The sequence below is a fragment of the Saimiri boliviensis genome, chromosome 2, assembly GCF_048565385.1.
Source record: "Saimiri boliviensis isolate mSaiBol1 chromosome 2, mSaiBol1.pri, whole genome shotgun sequence".
NCBI classification, from domain to species: domain Eukaryota; kingdom Metazoa; phylum Chordata; class Mammalia; order Primates; family Cebidae; genus Saimiri; species Saimiri boliviensis.
In genome coordinates this window covers 119,263,964-119,282,942 of record NC_133450.1, presented here as the reverse complement: position 1 = coordinate 119,282,942, position 18,979 = coordinate 119,263,964, and the positions used below count along the sequence as shown (strand labels likewise).

The window sequence follows — 18,979 nt, the reverse complement described above, 5'->3', positions numbered from 1 at the left end:
GTAAGAAAATAAGACAAGTTAGTCTCCAAGAGATAAAGGGAAACAAACTTCTGAGAGCATACCAGTCCTTCCCCTGTGTCTTTGTTCCATGAAATAAATACTAGTTACACAGACTTTTATTTCATTAGTAAGCATTACTATTAGAAATAACATATTGGCCAGGCGCAGCAGCTAATGCCTGTAATTCCAACACATTGAGAGGCCGAGGCGGGCAGATCACAACGAGGTTAGGAATTCAAGACCAGCCTGGACAATATAGTGAAACCCTGCCTCTACTAAAAAATGCAAAAATTAGCCAAGCCTGGTGGTGCACACCTGTAGTCCCAGCGACTCAGGAGGCTGAGGCAGGAGTATTGCTTAAACCCAGGAGGCAAAGGTTGCAGTGAGCCGAGATCGTGCCACTGCACTCCAGCCTGGGTAACAGAGCAAAACTACGTCTCGAAAAAAAAAAGAGCCATCCTCATCTGCTCCTTTAATTCCTATACTTGATTTATTCTTTTCTTTAGCATGTATCACATCTAACATACTGTATAATTTATGTGTTCAGTGCTGTCTTCCTCAACTGGAATGTAAGCTCCATAAAAGCAGCAATTACTGTCCATTGTGTTCTCTGCTATATCCCTAAAGCCTAGAGCAGTACCTGGTAAAATAATAAACACTCAGTATTTGTTAAATAAATGAATGGTGGTTGGAGTGTGTAAAAGTCACTATTAGAGTCAAGGAGTAAGAAAAAGAAAGAAAAGTTGTATTAATATTCTGAAGATTATGGAGAAAATTGAGAACCATCCATGAGCGACACAGACAATAGGGACAAAAACAGCTGGGCAACTATATATACTTAGCAGCACAGAAAGAAGGAAAAGAAGAAAAGCATGATGTTCTAGTTTCTGCTTTAGACCTTTATGAAAAATATTCTTATGACGGTCTAAGTAAAAGCACTTATTAATAATTTAATTGGGCTCAGCACTATATAAAGGGAAACAACAAACCAGTTGACATCATCTACGGCCCACAATCCAGCATAATAAGCCAATGTGAAATGAAGCTTTGCCAACATACTGTTCTCTTGCTTCTGGATCCATCTTTTCATCATTCTTTTTAATCAAGTTCCAAAATTTTCTTAGCTTAGGTGTCTTTTTTAATTCTAATTCCAATCGTGCCTGAAGAAGAGATGTGTTATTAAATCACCAGTAACTGCAAAGTTTACAAGGATAAGGATTAGATCAACTATTTGCTAGTTTTCTAATCTATAAATACAAAATAGAGCAATGTCATAAAATCTGAAAACATAACCCTAAAAATTAAGAAATGATTAGTATTTTAAAAAATTATTCAACTCTAGCTCTTGTTAATAAAAATACAAATCAAGATTGTAAGCTCAATAACCAATTTTTATTTCAAAACTCAAAAAGCTCAGTCTGAAAAATACATGGATCAACACTTAGCACAATCACTGAGGTTTAAAAAATATGAGTCTAAATGCTGAAAAAACAGCTACCACAAGTAAATAAGGAAATGTCCTCATTAGCATATTCTCTCCTATGGTACTTGCCACTTTTTAATTTAGGATTAATTATTTATATGTGCCTTATGTTTTCATTCCCATAAACTGGTGCTTATGAATGAGTCTGCATATCTGGGTATATGCAGAAACACACATGTGCAGGAAATGAAATTCTGAATGAAGTATTACAATGAAATTTGATAGTTTTAACTACTTAAGATGTATTAATTTGGCTTTGGTACCTGCACATATTACTCATTAAAGACTTTATGAAAAATGGAAGTCATTAATATTAAGTACAATCCAGATCTTCTCCTACAGCTCTCTCTATATTCTAATCAAGGAAAAAAAAATTCAAGTCTACATTAAGTCTCATCCATACTTTACTAAATTAACTCCCTTTCTCTACAAGCTCAACAAATACCACTTTATTTCATTTTATAATACCGACATTAAGTTAAACATCAAATGCACAGAAAAACTTTACAACTGTATAAACTGTATCTATGATAAGCTAATGCATAATGGCTTTTCTAAGAAAAGGGGTATTTAGCTACCATTTGTATATCCAGATTAAGGCTATAGGCTCTAAAACCACATATTCTACTTATAAGACATACATTCATAAGACACTGAAATTAGAGACTTACAGCCTGCAAGCCCATCCACATTGGCAGGGAGATAAGCTGCTGTACTTGACTCCGTATCAAGTCTACTTCCTGTTTTAGGCATGAAGAAAACAAGTTAATAAACATACCATCATTTCTACCTAAGTCTTTACATAAGAAGTACACTGCCTTTTTAAGACCTGGAGGGAAAACATGCCACCAATATTTTCAAATTAATATTTTGATATTAAGAGTTCAATGCTTTAAAAAGGACTCCATCTTCATTATTTACAGATTTTGTATTTGCAAATTCATATACTAACAAAAATGTATTTGTAACCTCAAAATCAATACTTCATGTGCTTTCACAGTCATTCAGATGGCACAAACAAAATTCTGAGTTGCCTGATGTGTACATTCTCAGGTGAGACTGAAGTGATACTCTGCTTAACTCTCAGCTCTCATGCTGTAAGAATCAAGTCCTGCCTGGCCAACATGGTGAAACCCCGTCTCTACTAAAAATACAAAAATTGGCCAGGCATGGTGGGCACCTGTAATCTCAGCTACTGGGGAGGCAAAGGAAGGGGAAACACTTGAAGCCAGGAGATGGAGGATGCAGTTTTCCAGGAAAGGGAAACACTTGAAGCTGGGAGGTGGAGTTGCTGAGATCACGCCACTGCACTCCAGCCTGGGCGACAAAGCGAACTTCAAAAAAAAAAAAAAAAAAAAAAGAGGCTGGGCGCGGTGGCTCACACCTGTAATCTCAGCACTTTGGAAGGCCAAGGCGGGAGGATCACAAGGTCAGGAGATTGAGACCATCCTGGCCAACGTGGTGAAACACATATAAAATAAGGCTATGTATTAACAGGTTGTAAAAATGTCATGACCAAAGCTTGCAGGAACCTAACCCTGTATTTCCTCAAGGACTAATGTTGAGTTTTAGCTCATTCAGTGTTCATAGCTACTTTATAAAATGAACATAACTACCTCAAATAAGAATTGACTGTGTATTTTAAAAGATAAAGCATTTCATTAAAAAACTAGTTTTACCAAGTTGGTTAAAACTATCATCAAGGCCGGGCGCGGTGGCTCAAGCCTGTAATCCCAGCACTTTGGGAGGTCGAGACGGGTGGATCACAAGGTCGAGAGATCGAGACCATCCTGGTCAACATGGTGAAACCCCGTCTCTACTAAAAATACAAAAAAATTAGCTGGGCATGGTGGCACGTGCCTGTAATCCCAGCTACTCAGGAGGCTGAGGCAGGAGAATTGCCTGAGCCCAGGAGGCGGAGGTTGCGGTGAGCCGAGATCGCGCCATTGCACTCCAGCCTGGGTAACAAGAGCGAAACTCCGTCTCAAAAAAAAAAAAAAAAAAACTATCATCAAATTACTAATACTAATAAAATCTTGTTTCTGTTTAGTTTCTGACAAAAAAAATCACATCTATTTATATTTCTATTTGTTCTGTTTAGTTTAATAAATGTTGAAGAGATAACAGTGGACATCATAAATCTTTTTTTATGCCTTTAAAAGATCCATGTGAGGTAGTACATGGAAACAGGTAATAACCATCCATCTATTAACACTCAGTCTTCAGGACAAGAAAGAACTCCATGCATTCTCCTGCATAGCTGTAAGTAAATTATCAATGCAGAGCCACTAAATATGTATGTACCATCAGATAACCACAGTAGAAAAGTTCAAATGAAATATTAATTACTGAAAATATTTAATTTTTTTAGAAGATAATCTTATGGGGCCAGGCACAGTGGCTCACACCTATAATCCCAGCACATTGGGAGGCCAAGGCAGACGGATCATGAAGTGAGGAGTTCAAGACCAGCCTCATCAATATGGTGAAACCCTGTCCCTACTGAAAATACAAAAATTAGCTGGGTGTGGTAGTGCGCATCTGTAATCCCAGAAACTCAGGAGGCTGAGGCAGGAGAATCACTTGAACACAGGACGCGGAGGTTGTGGTGAGCCAAAATCGAGCCACTGCACTCCAGCCTGGACAACAGAGTAAGACTCCATTTCAAAAAAAAAAAAAGAAGATAATCTTATGAAGGATGAAAATGTATCACACAGGACATTTTCAAAGATCATCTACAATAGGCCTTTATTAGTCACAACTGAAAATATAACTCTCCTGCTGACTACCCAGCCTGTGCATGAAGCATGATAAAAAGTAATGAAACTACATTTCTGTATGTATACACAGCTTGTGGCATGAATCTCATTACTCAAATTCCGTATTAACCAGTCTCTTGCTGCTTCTCATTTGTGTGCTCTCCCTTTGGAGTTTCAGTTCTTATAATCATTTTTATTAAGAGTCTCACAGAAAAAAGTAAGTATCAAGTTCAAATCTATTAAAAAGTGAACATATCTTATAAAATGATTTTACTCATAAGTGGCTGAAATCAAGCTTTTAGCATTATCCTTATTCCCCACTATTATGGATGAAGAATTGGCTACAGAGGTAATCTCATGTAAACTCGACCTAAAAGAACAAGAAAAATTGAAAATTTAATGAAAATTTAAAGTGTAAGTACCAAACTATTGAAGCAGTGATCAAGAAAAAGTAGTAGGACTGTCTGTTCATGAAGTGAAAATTCACCATCAGTTTCAGCTAATGCCGCCTTCAAGATGTGTTTGAAAAAGAACGGGAAATGGTCCGGTTTCTTCTTAAAAATCTGAAAAGAAAAAGAATAGAAATTCATTTTGAATTGGCTTGCTCACTTAAGCTTTAAAGAAATCCTAGTAGGCTTTTAAGCAGTCTACTAAAAAAACCAAATAATTACAAGATTATTTGTATCTGTATTTAAAAAAGCAGCATCACATGCTTACTTATAATTAATGGCAAGTCAACTATAGGTTTCTAACAGGGCTAGGAGTTACAAAAACCTTTAGCTAATAAAATAATGGCTTTAATTCCTTTAGTTGTTCCTCTGTGGATTATGGCAGTATTTAGCTTAGGTTTTGTTTTCTTATTAAGGAACTGAAGTGTTTTAACTTACCTGATTATAAAAAAAAAAAGTACATCTTTAGCAAACATCTACTTTACACCCCGTAATTAATCTGAAGGAGAGACTCTCCTGTTTTATATTAACTCTTTCCTCTTAACTTGTAAATAATATACATATTTTCAAGTCTCTTTGACCTACCTCCATTTCTAGTTACTGCCATAGACAAGTGCTCCAAACCTGTGGTCTTTACTAGTTGTTTTCACTCACTTCTCTAAGACAAGCTCTCTTGAAGCTGTATGGCTGTCAAGTCCTATGAACCCCTTATTAATCCTCAACTCCTTTTTGCCATGTTGAAAGCTATTCTTCTTTTGTCTGTTTTCCAAACAGCAATAATCCTAGGGTTTTAGTTTCATTCTTCTCCCCTATTACTTCAACTACCAAATACCAATGATCCCAAATATACATCTGCAGTCCAGATTTCTCTTCTGAGCTCTCAAACCTTAGATTCCTCCATTTTCTTAATCTAGATATTCCAAAGGCAATTTAAACTGAATATGTCCAAATTCAGTTCAACAGTTTTCCATCCTTCAAATTATTCCTTACTAAATGGCAACATCATCTATTATATTAATTTGCCCAAGACTGGAAGGTTATTGAAAATAACACCCTTTTGCCGGGCGCGGTGGCTCAAGCCTATAATCCCAGCACTTTGGGAGGCCGAGGCGGGTGGATCATGAGGTCGAGAGATCGAGACAATCCTGGTCAACATGGTGAAACTCCGTCTCTACTAAAAATACAAAAAACTAGCTGGGCGTGGTGGCGCGTGCCTGTAATCCCAGCTACTTAGGAGGCTGAGGCAGGAGAATTACCTGAGCCCAGGAGGCAGAGGTTGCGGTGAGTTGAGATCACGCCATTGCACTCCAGCCTGGGTAACAAGAGTGAAACTCCGTCTCAAAAAAAAAAAAAAAGAAAGAAAGAAAATAATGCTGGGCGCGGTGGCTCAAGCCTGTAATCCCAGCACTTTGGGAGGCCGAGGCGGGTGGATCACGAGGTCGAGAGATCGAGACCATCCTGGTCAACGTGGTGAAACCCCGTCTCTACTAAAAATACAAAAAATTAGCTGGGCATGGTGGCGCGTGCCTGTAATCCCAGCTACTCAGGAGGCTGAGGCAGGAGAATTGCCTGAACCCAGGAGGCGGAGGTTGCGGTGAGCCGAGATCGTGCCATTGCACTCCAGCCTGGGTAACAAGAGCGACACTCTGTCTCAAAAAAAAAAAAAAAGAAAAAAAAAAGAAAATAACACCCTTTCCTAATGCTACTTCAACTGATTATCAAATTCAATCAATTCTACTTTCTAAATATGTGTTTATCATCTAAATCTCTATTATCATTTCTCTATTTCAAGGCCTAACCATCAAAGTGATCTTCGTAATAGGCAAATTGACCAGATTATTCCCTGGCTCAAAAAATTTTCCTTCTTCCTTTCTATAGTAGCTGAAGCAATTTCAAGAAATCCCTAGGCTCTCTTGATATCGACATAAAACCCATAGTTTATTTTGAGCTCTAATGTGCCCTGAGATGGTAGTCATTTAATAAATATTTGAGAGAAGTGTTCATGGTTTTATCTTTTTTTTTTTGAGACAGAGTTTCGCTCTTGTTACCCAGGCTGGAGTGGAATGGCACAATCTCGGCTCACCGCAACCTCCGCCTCCTGGGTTCAGGCAATTCTCCTGCCTCAGCCTCCTGAGTAGCTCGGATTACAGGCACGTGCCGCCATGCCCAGCTAATTTTTTGTATTTTTAGTAGAGACGAGGTTTCACCATGTTGACCAGGATGGTCTCTATCCCTTGACCTCACGATCTACCCGCCTCAGCCTCCAAAAGTGCTGGGATTACAGGCTTGAGCCACCACGCCTGGCCCCATGGTTTTATCTTAAAGATATTATCACCCTCTCACTTTGGAGACCATTTACTGCAAACAGATGACAGGCATCCGCTTCTTTTTTTCATTTAAAAAAGTCTGACTAGAAGAGAAGAAATTCTTGATGAGGTGACCATTTTATGGTGGGCAAAGAAAACCTAAGTTTTGGATCTCTACTGATTAAGTCTCTGTTGAACCAACACAAAAAGGAAAAGTCAGTTCATTAGAAATTTCTAAAAGGAAAAATACATCCCAGGGCGCAGTGACTCATGCCCATAATCCAAGCACTTTAGGAGGCCAACACAGGTGGATCACCTGAAGTCAGGAGTTCAAGATCAGACTGGCTAACATGGTGAAGCCCAGTCTCTACTACATTAGCCGCGTGTGGTGGCAGGTGCCTGTAATCCTAGCTACTTGGGCAGCTGAGGCAGGAGAATTACTTAAACCCAGGAGACAGGTTGCAGTGAGCTGAAATCGCACCACTGCACTCCAGCCTGGGCTTTGGTAACATTTTTTTATTCATATAAAACTACAAATATATACCTCTTCTTGTGAAAAAAGATGCTGAAAAATATCTCATTTGAACATTACATACTTGCACTTTTTTCTTCCTCTTAGAGACAGTCTCGCTCTGTTACCCAGGCTAGAGAACTATGGCGCAATCACAGTTCACTGTAACCTCAAATTCCTGGGCTCAAACGGTCCTCTTGCCTCAGTCTCTCAAGTAGCTCGGACTACAGACACATGCCACCATGCCTGACAAACTTTATTTTTTTTTTTAAGAGACAGGTTTTTGCTATGTTGCCCAGGCTGTTCTTGAACTCCTGGCTTCAAGCAATCCTTCCATCTCAGCATCCCAAAGTGCAGGATTACGGGCATGAGTGACAGCACTCAGCCTATTTGTACTTATGAATATAACTTCCATTTTGCCAGCTCCTGATATAAGTTGTTATAACATATACCATTCTTTGTTTCAAGCACAAAGCAGAAAAATAACTCCATACTCAAAAGTTTTCAGTTCATAGTAAATTATTACTGTTGGAAAAAAGTGTTGAAACCAAAAGAAAATGAATCTTTCACATATCCATTCTTTTTCTCAATATTTGCTTTAAAACTGGGTAAAGTGCTGCCCTAAAAGCACCACTATCAATAAAAGTTCTGCCACTTTGTAATGGCTTAAGTGGGCACAGTATGAAAGCTATGAAGTAATTTAAAACAGTTACCTCCCATGCAGGTACGTTTTCTCTGAACTTCTCATTCACCATACAGCAGATTGACATTAAATAAGCCTTGCTGGATACCTCAGGAGAATAATTCATCCAGAGATAATTTTCAAGATACTGGCTATAAAGTGTAAAAAGCACAGAGTATTTCATTAGTTACCACCATTCACTGTAATGTATAAGTCACCTAGAAAAGCATAATTATTTTAAACTTTCTGAAAATATTTTAGAAATCTCTATTTACAACTTGGAATCCATGACCAGGTGGGGTGGCTCATGCCTGTAATCCCAACACTTTGGGAGGCCAAGGCGGATGGATCACTTGAGGTCAGGAGCTGTGCCCAATTTGGTAAAACCCCATCTCTACTAAAAATATAATAATTAGCTGGTTGTGGTGGCATGTGCCTGCAATCCCAGCTACTCAAGAGGCTAAGGCAGGAGAATCACTTGAACCTGTGAGGCAGAGGAGGCCGTGAGCCGAGATTGTGCCACTGCACTCCAACCTGGCCTACAGAGCTAGACTCCGTCTCAAAACAAAGAAACAAACAAACTTGGAATCCTTCAAAAATTTACCTGTAATCTCGGTCACTGCTACCAGCTACAAATTCATATATAGAAAATACAGCTTTGCCGGGCGCGGTGGCTCACGCCTGTAATCCCAGCATTTTGGGAGGCAGAGGCGGGTGGATCATGAGGTCAAGAGATCGAGACCATCCTGGTCAACATGGTGAAACCCCGTCTCTACTAAAAATACAGAACATTAGCTGGGCATGGTGGCTCGTGCCTGTAATCCCAAATACTCAGGAGGCTGAGGCAGGAGAATTGCCTGAACCCAGGAGGCGGAGGTTGCGGTGAGCCGAGATCGCACCATTGCACTCCAACCTGGGTAACAAGAGCGAAACACCGTCTCGGAAAAAAAAAAAAAAAAGAAACTACAGCTTTGGGGAATGACAGCCTTATACTTTCAATTAAAAAGATATCAAAGTTGCCAACATATATAATTATCACCACCAAACCACTGGATGTTCCCTTACCTAAGGCTCTTCTTAAAGTAAAAGCCAAAAATACCTGACAAATATCAGTTCTAAAACAAAATGATGCCAGGTGTGGTGGCTCATACCAGTAATCCTAACACTTTGGGAGGCCAAAGTTGGTGGACTGCTTCAGCCCAGGAGTCTGAGACCAGCCTGGGCAACATAACGAGACCTCATCTCTACAAAAAATTTAAAATAAACTAGCCAGGTATGATGGTGCACACCTGTGGTCTCAACTACTCTGGGGGCTGCAGTAGGAAGATCACTTGAGCCTAGGGGATTGAAGATGCAGTAAGCCATGATTGTGCCACTGTACTCCAACCTGGACAACAGAGCAAGACCCCATCTCCAACACTTAAAAAAAAAAAATCTTCTGAAACTCCTATTAGGCTTTCCCATTCTAGCCTCCACATATCTTATTTTCCTTTCCTCTTTTTCATTTTTTACTTCTCTTTGCTATGTTCTAGTTAATTCCCTCAGATCTATTTTCGAGTAATTCCTTCTTTAGCTGTGTCTAACATGTTATTTTGCTAATTGATTTTTTGCATTTCAATGATTTTTATCTCCCTTTCCCTCCCCCAAGTCTATCCATTTTTTAGTGTCTTCTTTCTTTCTCACATATTATATTTCTTCTCTTATGCCAATAATAATTTTAAACATAATGACTTGATAGTGCATATCAATTATTTAATTATCTCAAGTTCTTGGTGGTGGGGGCAGGGGGGATCTTTGTTCTCTGTTATTCACTCTTGCTTACAGAATACTACCCTAGGCCGGGCGCGGTGGCTCAAGCCTGTAATCCCAGCACTTTGGGAGGCTGAGGTGGGCGGATCATGAGGTCGAGAGATCGAGACCATCCTGGTCAACATGGTGAAACCCCGTCTCTACTAAAAATACAAAAAATTAGCTGGGCATGGTGGCGCGTGCCTATAATCCCAGCTACTCAGGAGGCTGAGGCAGGAGAATTGCCTGAACCCAGGAGGCGGAGGTTGCAGTGAGCCGAGATCGTGCCATTGCACTCCAGCCTGGGCAACAAGAGCAAAACTCCGTCTCAAAAAAAAAAAAAAAAAAAAAAAAAAGAATACTACCCTAATGCGCTCTCTAATTTGGGAGTGTAAACTCACCTTTACCAAGGTTTCATTTATAGAGATTTTTTTGCAGCACATTTGGAATACATATGCTTCCAGAGTATCTTTTTAACTGTTTCTTTTTTTAACTGTTTCACAGTTTTTGTTTTTGTTTTTGTTTTTGTTTTTGTTTTTTGAGACAGAGTTTTGCTCTTGTTACCCAGGCTGGAGTGCAATGGCGCGATCTCGGCTCACCGCAACCTCCGCCTCCTGGGTTCAGGCAATTCTCCTGCCTCAGCCTCCTGAGTAGCTGGGATTACAGGTACGTGCGACCATGCCCAGCTAATTTTTTGTATTTTTAGTAGAGACGGGGTTTCACTATGTTGACCGGGATGGTCTCAATCTCTTGACCTCGTGATCCACCCACCTCGGCCTCCCAAAGTGCTGGGATTACAGGCTTGAGCCACCGCTCCCGGCCTCTGTCATAGTTTTTTTTTTTGAGACAGAGTTTCGCTCTTGTTACCCAGGCTGGAGTGCAATGGCGAGATCTCGGCTCACCACAACCTCCGCCTCCCGGGTTCAGGCAATTCTCCTGCCTCAGCTTCCTGAGTACCTGGGATTACAGGCACGCGCCACCATGCCCAGCTAATTTTTTGTATTTTTAGTAGAGACGGGGTTTCACTATGTTGACCAGGATGGTCTCGATCTCTTGACCTCGTGATCCACCTGCCTCAGCCTCCCAAAGTGCTGGGATTACAGGCTTGAGCCAACGCGCCTGGCTGTCACAGTTTTTAAGAGTAAAATCTTACCTTGGGTGTTATCTGACTATACAGCAAATTCCAAACCTATCTATCTTTAAATCTCTTAGATGAGCAAACTGAGACAATGAGTCAATGATTTGTCTGATTACACAGGTATGGGTCCTACATCTCTTTTCTTCAAATTTAAAGATTTGTTCAATAACTTCCTGATCCTATTTCAGCAACTGCAGCAAATTCTTACAATATTGATATAAAGTAATGCCTTCCTCTAATGATTTTCACCCACAGAAACCCTTTTCTTTCCCAGTTCATTTTCTCCTATCCAGCTACCTTCTCCATATCTTATTTTCCACTCTAGCAAGATACCATCAATCACTCTCTACAACAAACTTTTGACTGGTTATGTTTGGAAGTTGGCCCAGGGTACATGGCATTGTCACATAAAATTAAACAAAAGTTCCTGAAAGGTAACAACCGACTTTTTCAGTTATTAAAAAATTTTCACTGTCATTGATGCTTTCAATCTGTTTTGTTGCTTTCTCCCTCATCTCTTACAACTCTCTTGGTTTCTGGACTCTAGAATTCTGGTTAATTCTAATTGCATAGTTGTAGCCTCTTGATTTTACTCTGTCTTCTTGAGAGGAGGCACAATATGGTGGAAAAAGCATTATTATTTCAGGGACAGATGGGTCAAGTTTCTAGTCTCAGTTTTCTCGCTTATAAAATAAGGATGATCTTACTAGTGTTGTTATGAGGATTAAATGAGCTGATTTAATAAGAAAATGCAGTTCTGAGGATACAGGAGGCACTCAACTTACAATTCATAATAAATTTCAGTTTCCCTCTATGAAAACAATAAGACCATCTACTTCATGTCATTTTTTTGTGAGGATCAAATCTGCATATGTAGGAGTAAAATTATTAACACAGAGGCCCTGACCTCTGATGTAAACCAGACGTCAAGGAAGTGTAGAGAAATGGAAAACCATGAGCTTTGGCATCAACACTGTTATCCCAGCTCTGCCAGTTATTTAACTTCACTATCTTGAGCAAATTATTCAACCTCTCTGATCTCAGCTTCTGTTTCCAGTAAATGCAAAGGATAGTACTTACTTTACAGGATTGTTCCGAGTACTCTCTATATAAAATGCGTAACGCTGTGGTGAATACAAGACAAGTGTTCTTGTATACATGGTAAATCTAACTATCATCAGCAGCAACGCTGGCTTTTATTTTCAGCATACTGGCTAGATTTGGTTGTAACATAATCTAATGTATCTTTGCAATCTGAAAACCGTACATTATCTTTTGTCTGAAATATTTACAGTACTAGGAGCTAGATTGAAGCAATGCTGCCTTGATAACATTTTAGCCTGGCAGGGGGAAAAAATGGCTGTAGAACACACTCTAATTTACTTCCACTGATGACTAGAGAAACCAAGTTTGAGTTCAGAAATTATTCAGCACATGCTAGCTTAACAAGTAAGAAACAAAAATACAAGTTATTCTGACCATGGGCCATCATCTTTGAAAATAAAGGCCATGATACACATATTTCAAAATAAGCCAATCACAGAAATATAAATCTTCACAAATTTAGATTTTCTTTTCTTTCTTTTTTTTTTTGAGACAGAGTTTCGCTCTCATTACCCAGGCTGGAGTGCAATGGCGCGATCTCGGCTCACCGCAACCTCCGCCTCCTGGGTTCAGGTAATTCTCCTGCCTCAGTCTCCTGAGAAGCTGGGATTACAGGCACGCGCCACCATGCCCAGCTAATGTTTTGTATTTTTAGTAGAGACGGGGTTTCACCATGTTGACCAGGATGGTCTCGATCTCTTGACCTCGTGATCCGCCCGCCTCGGCCTCCCAAAGTGCTGGGATTACAGGTTTGAGCCACCGCGCCCGGCCAAATTTAGATTTTCTTAGTCACTCACAGAAATATGCTGAAAATGTAGCTAAAACTTAAGTCACATGGTCATCTTTTCATCAATGCAATGCTTTATAACTTACCTAAATTCCAACAGCATTATCTTTCTAATAGCAAACCTGAAACATACAAATAAAATGTTTAAAATAGAGAATACAAACATTTCAGTTTTTAACACAAATGTATTTGAGGATGTTTTGTTTTCATATTAACCCACTTATCAAAATTCATAATAGCAGATCACAACTTCCAATGTCAGTTTAACTTCTTAATCATTGACCAACATGTTTTCATTTAATACTCAAATAAAAACATTTTGCTAAAGTCATGCCTTCGTAAAAGCACACAGGACACGTATCTGTATTGCAAATGTGAAAAGCAGATGTTTCACTTGCTTCTTAGTGTTGACAGTGAGCCTAAAATACCAAAATATTGTGGAAGAAATATAAGATATTTGTCTTTAATATACTGTCTTTATTGTAATAGAATTGCTTTGTTTTACATGAATAAACAATGATATAGTCATGTTTGTCCAAAATATAGTCATGTTGTCCCAAAGCAGGTACAAATGGCCACTAATTTGGTTTTATCATTTTTTATTTTTATTTATTTATTTTTTTTTTGAGACGGAGTTTCGCTCCTGTTACCCAGGCTGGAGTGCAATGGCACGATCTTGGCTCACCGCAACCTCCGCCTCCTGGGTTCAGTCAATTCTCCTGCCTCAGCCTCCTGAGTAGCTGGGATTACAGGCAAGCACCACGATGCCCAGCTAATTTTTTGTATTTTTAGTAAAGACGGGGTTTCACCATGTTGACCAGGATGGTCTTGATCTCTTGACCTCATGATCCACCCGCCTCAGCCTCCCAGAGTGCTGGGGTTACAGGCTTGAGCCACCATGCCCGGCCCCCCATTTTTTATCATTTTATAGTATTAGAAATAAAATAGATCAGAACACTGCCACTTGATAATAGTTTCCAGCTTTGAAAATTAAATGTATATGTATTATGAATTTATAATGCCCCAGGAAACCATTATCCTGTCAAAATCCTATTCCACTGTTTCTGACCTCTTAAATAGTTTCATTGAGCATGCAGTCACATAACTTAAGAATGAAATGAAGGTTTTTACCATGCAAAAGCACAAGGACAAAATACTGCCAAAGTACTGGCTTCTACAGTTAGCCAAGATGCTGACTGAATATGTCATCTTGGGTGACACACTCTCGATCTCCAACGGCAGACATTTCACTTGAATTAACTGCATGTTAGACAAGAGAATTCACTCACTGCCCACTATACACAAAACTCGACATTTAATGTCTTCAGTCACAAACAGGACCCCATAATAAAAGAGAAAATTCTGGCTCATGATATAGAATACCAGTGTTCTAGTCATAACTCAGTGTTACTTTGACAATGCCTTTTAAACATTCTTTTTTTTTTCTTTTTTATTGAGACAGAGTCCTGCTCTGTCGCATTGTAGTGCAGTGGCGCGATCTTGACACTGCAACCTCCGCCTCCTAGGCTCAAGTGATTTTTGTGCCACAGCTTCCCAAGTAGCTGGGATTATAGTCACATGCCACCATGTCTTGCAAATTTTTTTGGTTTTTGGGTTTTTGCTTTTGTTTTTTTTTTTGAGACAGAGCCTCACTCTGTCACCCAGGCTGAAGTACAATGGCGCGGTCTTGGCTCACTGCAACCTCTGCCTCCTGGCTTCAAGTAATTCTCCTGCCTCAGCCTTCTGAGCAGCTGAGAGCAGCCTCCCAAGCAGCCCACCACCATGCCCAGCTAATTTTTGTATTTGTAGTAGAAACAAAGTTTCACCATGTTGGCCAGGCTGGTCTCAAACTCCTGACCTTGTGATCTGCCTGCCTCAGCCTCCCAAAGTGCTGGGATTACAGGTGTGAGCCACCAAACCCAGCAAATTTTTGTATTTTTAGTAGAGACAGGGGTTTCCCCATGTTGTCCAGGCTGGTCTCAAACTCCTGAGCTCAGGTGATCCACTCACCTTAGCCTCCCAAAGTGCTAGGATTTACAGGCATGAGCTACCACACCCGGCCTCTTTTAAGCATTCTGCGATTCAGTTTCCTCCTGTATAAAAATGGTAGAGCTGCCAACTTTCCTTTAAGATAACAAGTGAAAAATAAGTGTTCTTTTTTTTTTTCTGAGGTAGGTTTGCTCTGTTGCCCAGGCTACCGTACAGTGGCACAAACAGCTCACTGCAGTCTCGACCTCCCAGGCTCAAGCAATCCTCCCACCTCAGCCTCTCAGGTAGCTAGCTGGGACTATAGGCGTGTGTTACCACACCCAGCTAATGATTTTTAGTAGAGATGAAGTCTCACTATGTTGCCCAGGCTGGTTTCAAACTCCTGGACTCAAGTAATTCTCCCATCTGGGCCTCTCAAAGTGCCAGGACAACAGGCATGAGCCACCATGCCTGGCCTTGAAAAGTAAGTCTTGATATGACAAGATAAAACAAAAGTAGTCTGAAAAACATTCAACTCTTCTTCTAGCAATCTCAGTGGCATTCATTAAATTTAGTTTTATATTTTTGCCAATAAACTCTCTGAGACAGATAAAGTGAACACCTTAACTGAAAGTGGACTTATAAGGGCCAGGCGTGGTGGCTCACACCTATAATCCCAGCACTTTGGAAGCCGAGGCGGGCAGATCATCTGAGGTCGGGAGTGCGAGACCAGCCTGATCAACATGGATAAACTCCATCTCAACCAAAAATTCAAAATTTTCCAGGTGTGGGGGCACGTGCCTGTAATCCCAGCTACTCGGGAGGCTGAGGCAGGAGAATCGCTTGAACCTGGGAAGAGGAGGCTGTAGTGAGCCAAGATCATGCCACTGCACTCCAGCCTGGACGTGAGTGAGAATCCGTCTAAAAAAAACACAAAAGAAAAAAGATATAAAAACAGGTCTATGAACTAGATAACACATCAGAAGAATTTTGAAGTACGGAAGGCCAGGCATGGTGGCCCATGCCTATAATCCTAGCACTTTAGGAGGCCGAGGCGGTCAGACTGTCTGAACTCAGGAGCTCGAGACAAGCCTGGGCAACACAGTGAAACCCTATCTCTACTAAACAAAAAATTACCCGGGCGTGGTGGTGTGCACCTGTAGTCCCAGCTACTTGGGAGGCTGAGGCAAGAGAATCGCTTAAACCCAGGAGGCTGCAGTGGACTGAGATTGTGCCACTGCACTCCAACCCAGGTGACAGAGTGAGACTCCATCTCAAAAAAAATAAAAAAGATAATTATGAAAAGTTACAAACAATAATCACAAATATAAATAATTTGAATGATTTTTGGACAGTTTTTTAAGTTACCAATATTTATTGAGAGCATGAATTATGCCTGACACTGTGCTAAAGACTTAACGTGCATTTCATTAAATCCTTAAAAAGTTGAATAATTTATGTACAAAAACTGGGTCTATTACGGTATCATTAAATCTGATAGGAAAGAGAAAAGGTATCACGCAAATGAGAGTACTTTTCTATTATATCCTCCCTCCCTGCCCCAACAACTTCCTATTTTGGGATATGACTGTGTGAAACATGAGGTCTGGAGCTGTGGCAGCCCCAGTGCAACCACATAGAAAACGTCAATACAATCTTTTGACAAGACTGACAAGGGCCTTGACATTATGAACTTCTGAGCTACCTACTTCCCGATCTGTTAAGTAGATGATTAAAACAATAAATAAGAACAGTGGGCCGGGCGCGGTGGCTCAAGCCTGTAATCCCAGCACTTTGGGAGGCCGAGGCGGGTAGATCACGAGGTCAAGAGATCGAGACCATCCTGGTCAACATGGTGAAACCCCGTCTCTACTAAAAATACAAAAAATTAGCTGGGCATGGTGGCGTGTGCCTGTAATCCCAGCTACTCAGGAGGCTGAGGCAGGAGAATTGCCTGAACCCAGGAGGTGGAGGTTGCGGTGAGCCGAGATTGCACCATTGCACTCCAGCCTGGGCAACAAGAGTGAAACTCCGTCTCAAAAAAAAAAAAAAAAAAAAAAACAGTGAACAAAAGCTAGTCATGGCTGGGCATGGTAGCTCACGCCTGTAATCTCTGCCAATTTGGGCTTTGGGAGGCTGAGGCGGGCAGATCACCTGAGGTCAGGAGTTCGAGACCAGCCTGGCCGACATAGAGAAACCATGTATGTACTAAAAATACAAAAATTAGCCAGGTGTGGTGGTGGGCACCTGTAATCCCAGCTACTTGGGAGGCTGAGGAAGGAGAATTGCTTGAAGCTGGGAAGCAGAGGTTGCAGTGAGCCGAGATCCTGACACTGCACTCATGGGGCAACAAGAGTGAAATTCCCTTTCATCAAAAAAAAAAAAAAAAAAAAGAAGTAGCAGCTAGCCATAACCAAGTTTATAATTTGTGACTCTACTTATTTATTTAAACTTCAAAAAGAAGCAAATTATAGTTCTTGTTTGCATACTTACAGATTATAACGTTAAAAGAAAGGAACAAGTAGAGACCTACTGGAACGCTGACAATGTTTATTGAGTTTTTCAGCCTAGGTGATGGTTATGAATTACTATAATTGGTAAGGCTATACATTTGTTTTATGCCCTTTTCTGTATAATATTTCATAATAGTCGGGCGCGGTGGCTCAAGCCTGTAATCTCAGCACTTTGGGAGGCCGAGGCGGGTGGATCACGAGGTCAAGAGATCGAGACCATCCTGGTCAACATGGTGAAACCCCGTCTCTACTAAAAATACAAAAAATTAGCTGGGCGTGGTGGCGTGTGCCTGTAATCCCAGCTACTCAGGAGGCTGAGGCAGGAGAATTGCCTGAACCCAGGAGGCGGAGGTTGCGGTGAGCCGAGATCGCGCCATTGCACTCCAGCCTGGGCAACAAGAGCGAAACTCCATCTCAAAAAAAAAAAAAATATTTCATAATAAGAGCCTATACATTTCAAATAAAAATAAACACTTTGGCAAAAGTAAATTCCTCTATAAATCACCCTTTTCAAAAGCATAAAAACCACTTCGCTGGATTCATAACAGGATTAAACATCATATCATAGTGTACTAGTTAAGAGGTTTCTAAAAAGTAAAGGATTCTTATTTAAGAACAGAATACTCAAGGACAGGCGCAGTGGCTCATGCCTGTAATCCCACCACCTTGGACGGCCAAGGTGGGTGGATCACCTGAGGTCAGGAGTTCGAGACCAGCCTGGACAACACGGTGAAACTCCATCTCTACTAAAAATTTAAAAAATTAGCTGGGCATGGTGACACATGCCTGTCATCCCAGCTACCCAGGAGGCAGTGATTGCAGTGAGCCAAGATCATGCCACTGAAAGAAAAGAGCAGAATATTCAAAAGGAACCAGGGAACCAGGATTCAATACCTGGTGTGCCTCTAAATACTGGGAAACATCTTTGGCAAGAGTTATTTAACCTTTCTACTTCAGTTTACTCATCCATAAAATGAGGATAATAATAGTGTTACAGGGTTGTTGTGGGAATAAATGAGCTAGGTGCTTATAGCAGAATTCAAGGTGCTTAGTGCAGAACCTGGCACACAATAAGCACTTAACTATTATTTTAAAAAATATTTTGAATCAAACTTGGATTAAGATTAAGATAAACCTGCCAAATCTGATAATGGCAAGAAGAGCAAAAATGAATCAATTGTGTAACGTACCATAGAGTAACACGACTGTTACACCAAGCCATTTCCCCAACACTGAAAATGCCTTGAGCATGTAGCTCAGAAAAATAATTTCCTCAGGAACTAGCCTAAAAAACTGGTCATCAAAAAAAAATTTTTTTGAGACAGAGTCTTGCTCTGTTGCCCAAGCTGGAGTGCAATGGCACAATCTCAGCTCACTGCAACCTCTGCCTCCCCAGTACAAGACGATTCTCCTGCCTCACCCTCCAGAGTAGCTGAGATTACAGGTGCATGCCACCACCGCCTGATGATTTTTGTATTTTTAGTAGAGACA

At 40.6% G+C, this 18,979-nt stretch overlaps 1 protein-coding gene across 1 annotated transcript in view; it reads right to left on the bottom strand.

The window, feature by feature from the left end:
• Positions 1–18,979, bottom strand: part of AQR (aquarius intron-binding spliceosomal factor) — a 129,073-nt gene that overhangs the window by 96,571 nt on the left and 13,523 nt on the right. Inside the window, exons 4-8 of the mRNA XM_003935747.4 lie at positions 13,094–13,129; positions 8,222–8,342; positions 4,665–4,805; positions 2,155–2,223; positions 1,060–1,160 (exon numbers count right to left, since the gene is read on the bottom strand). Of these exons, the coding sequence (XP_003935796.1) occupies positions 1,060–1,160; positions 2,155–2,223; positions 4,665–4,805; positions 8,222–8,342; positions 13,094–13,129 (468 nt within the window). The remainder of the gene's footprint in view (positions 1–1,059; positions 1,161–2,154; positions 2,224–4,664; positions 4,806–8,221; positions 8,343–13,093; positions 13,130–18,979) is intronic.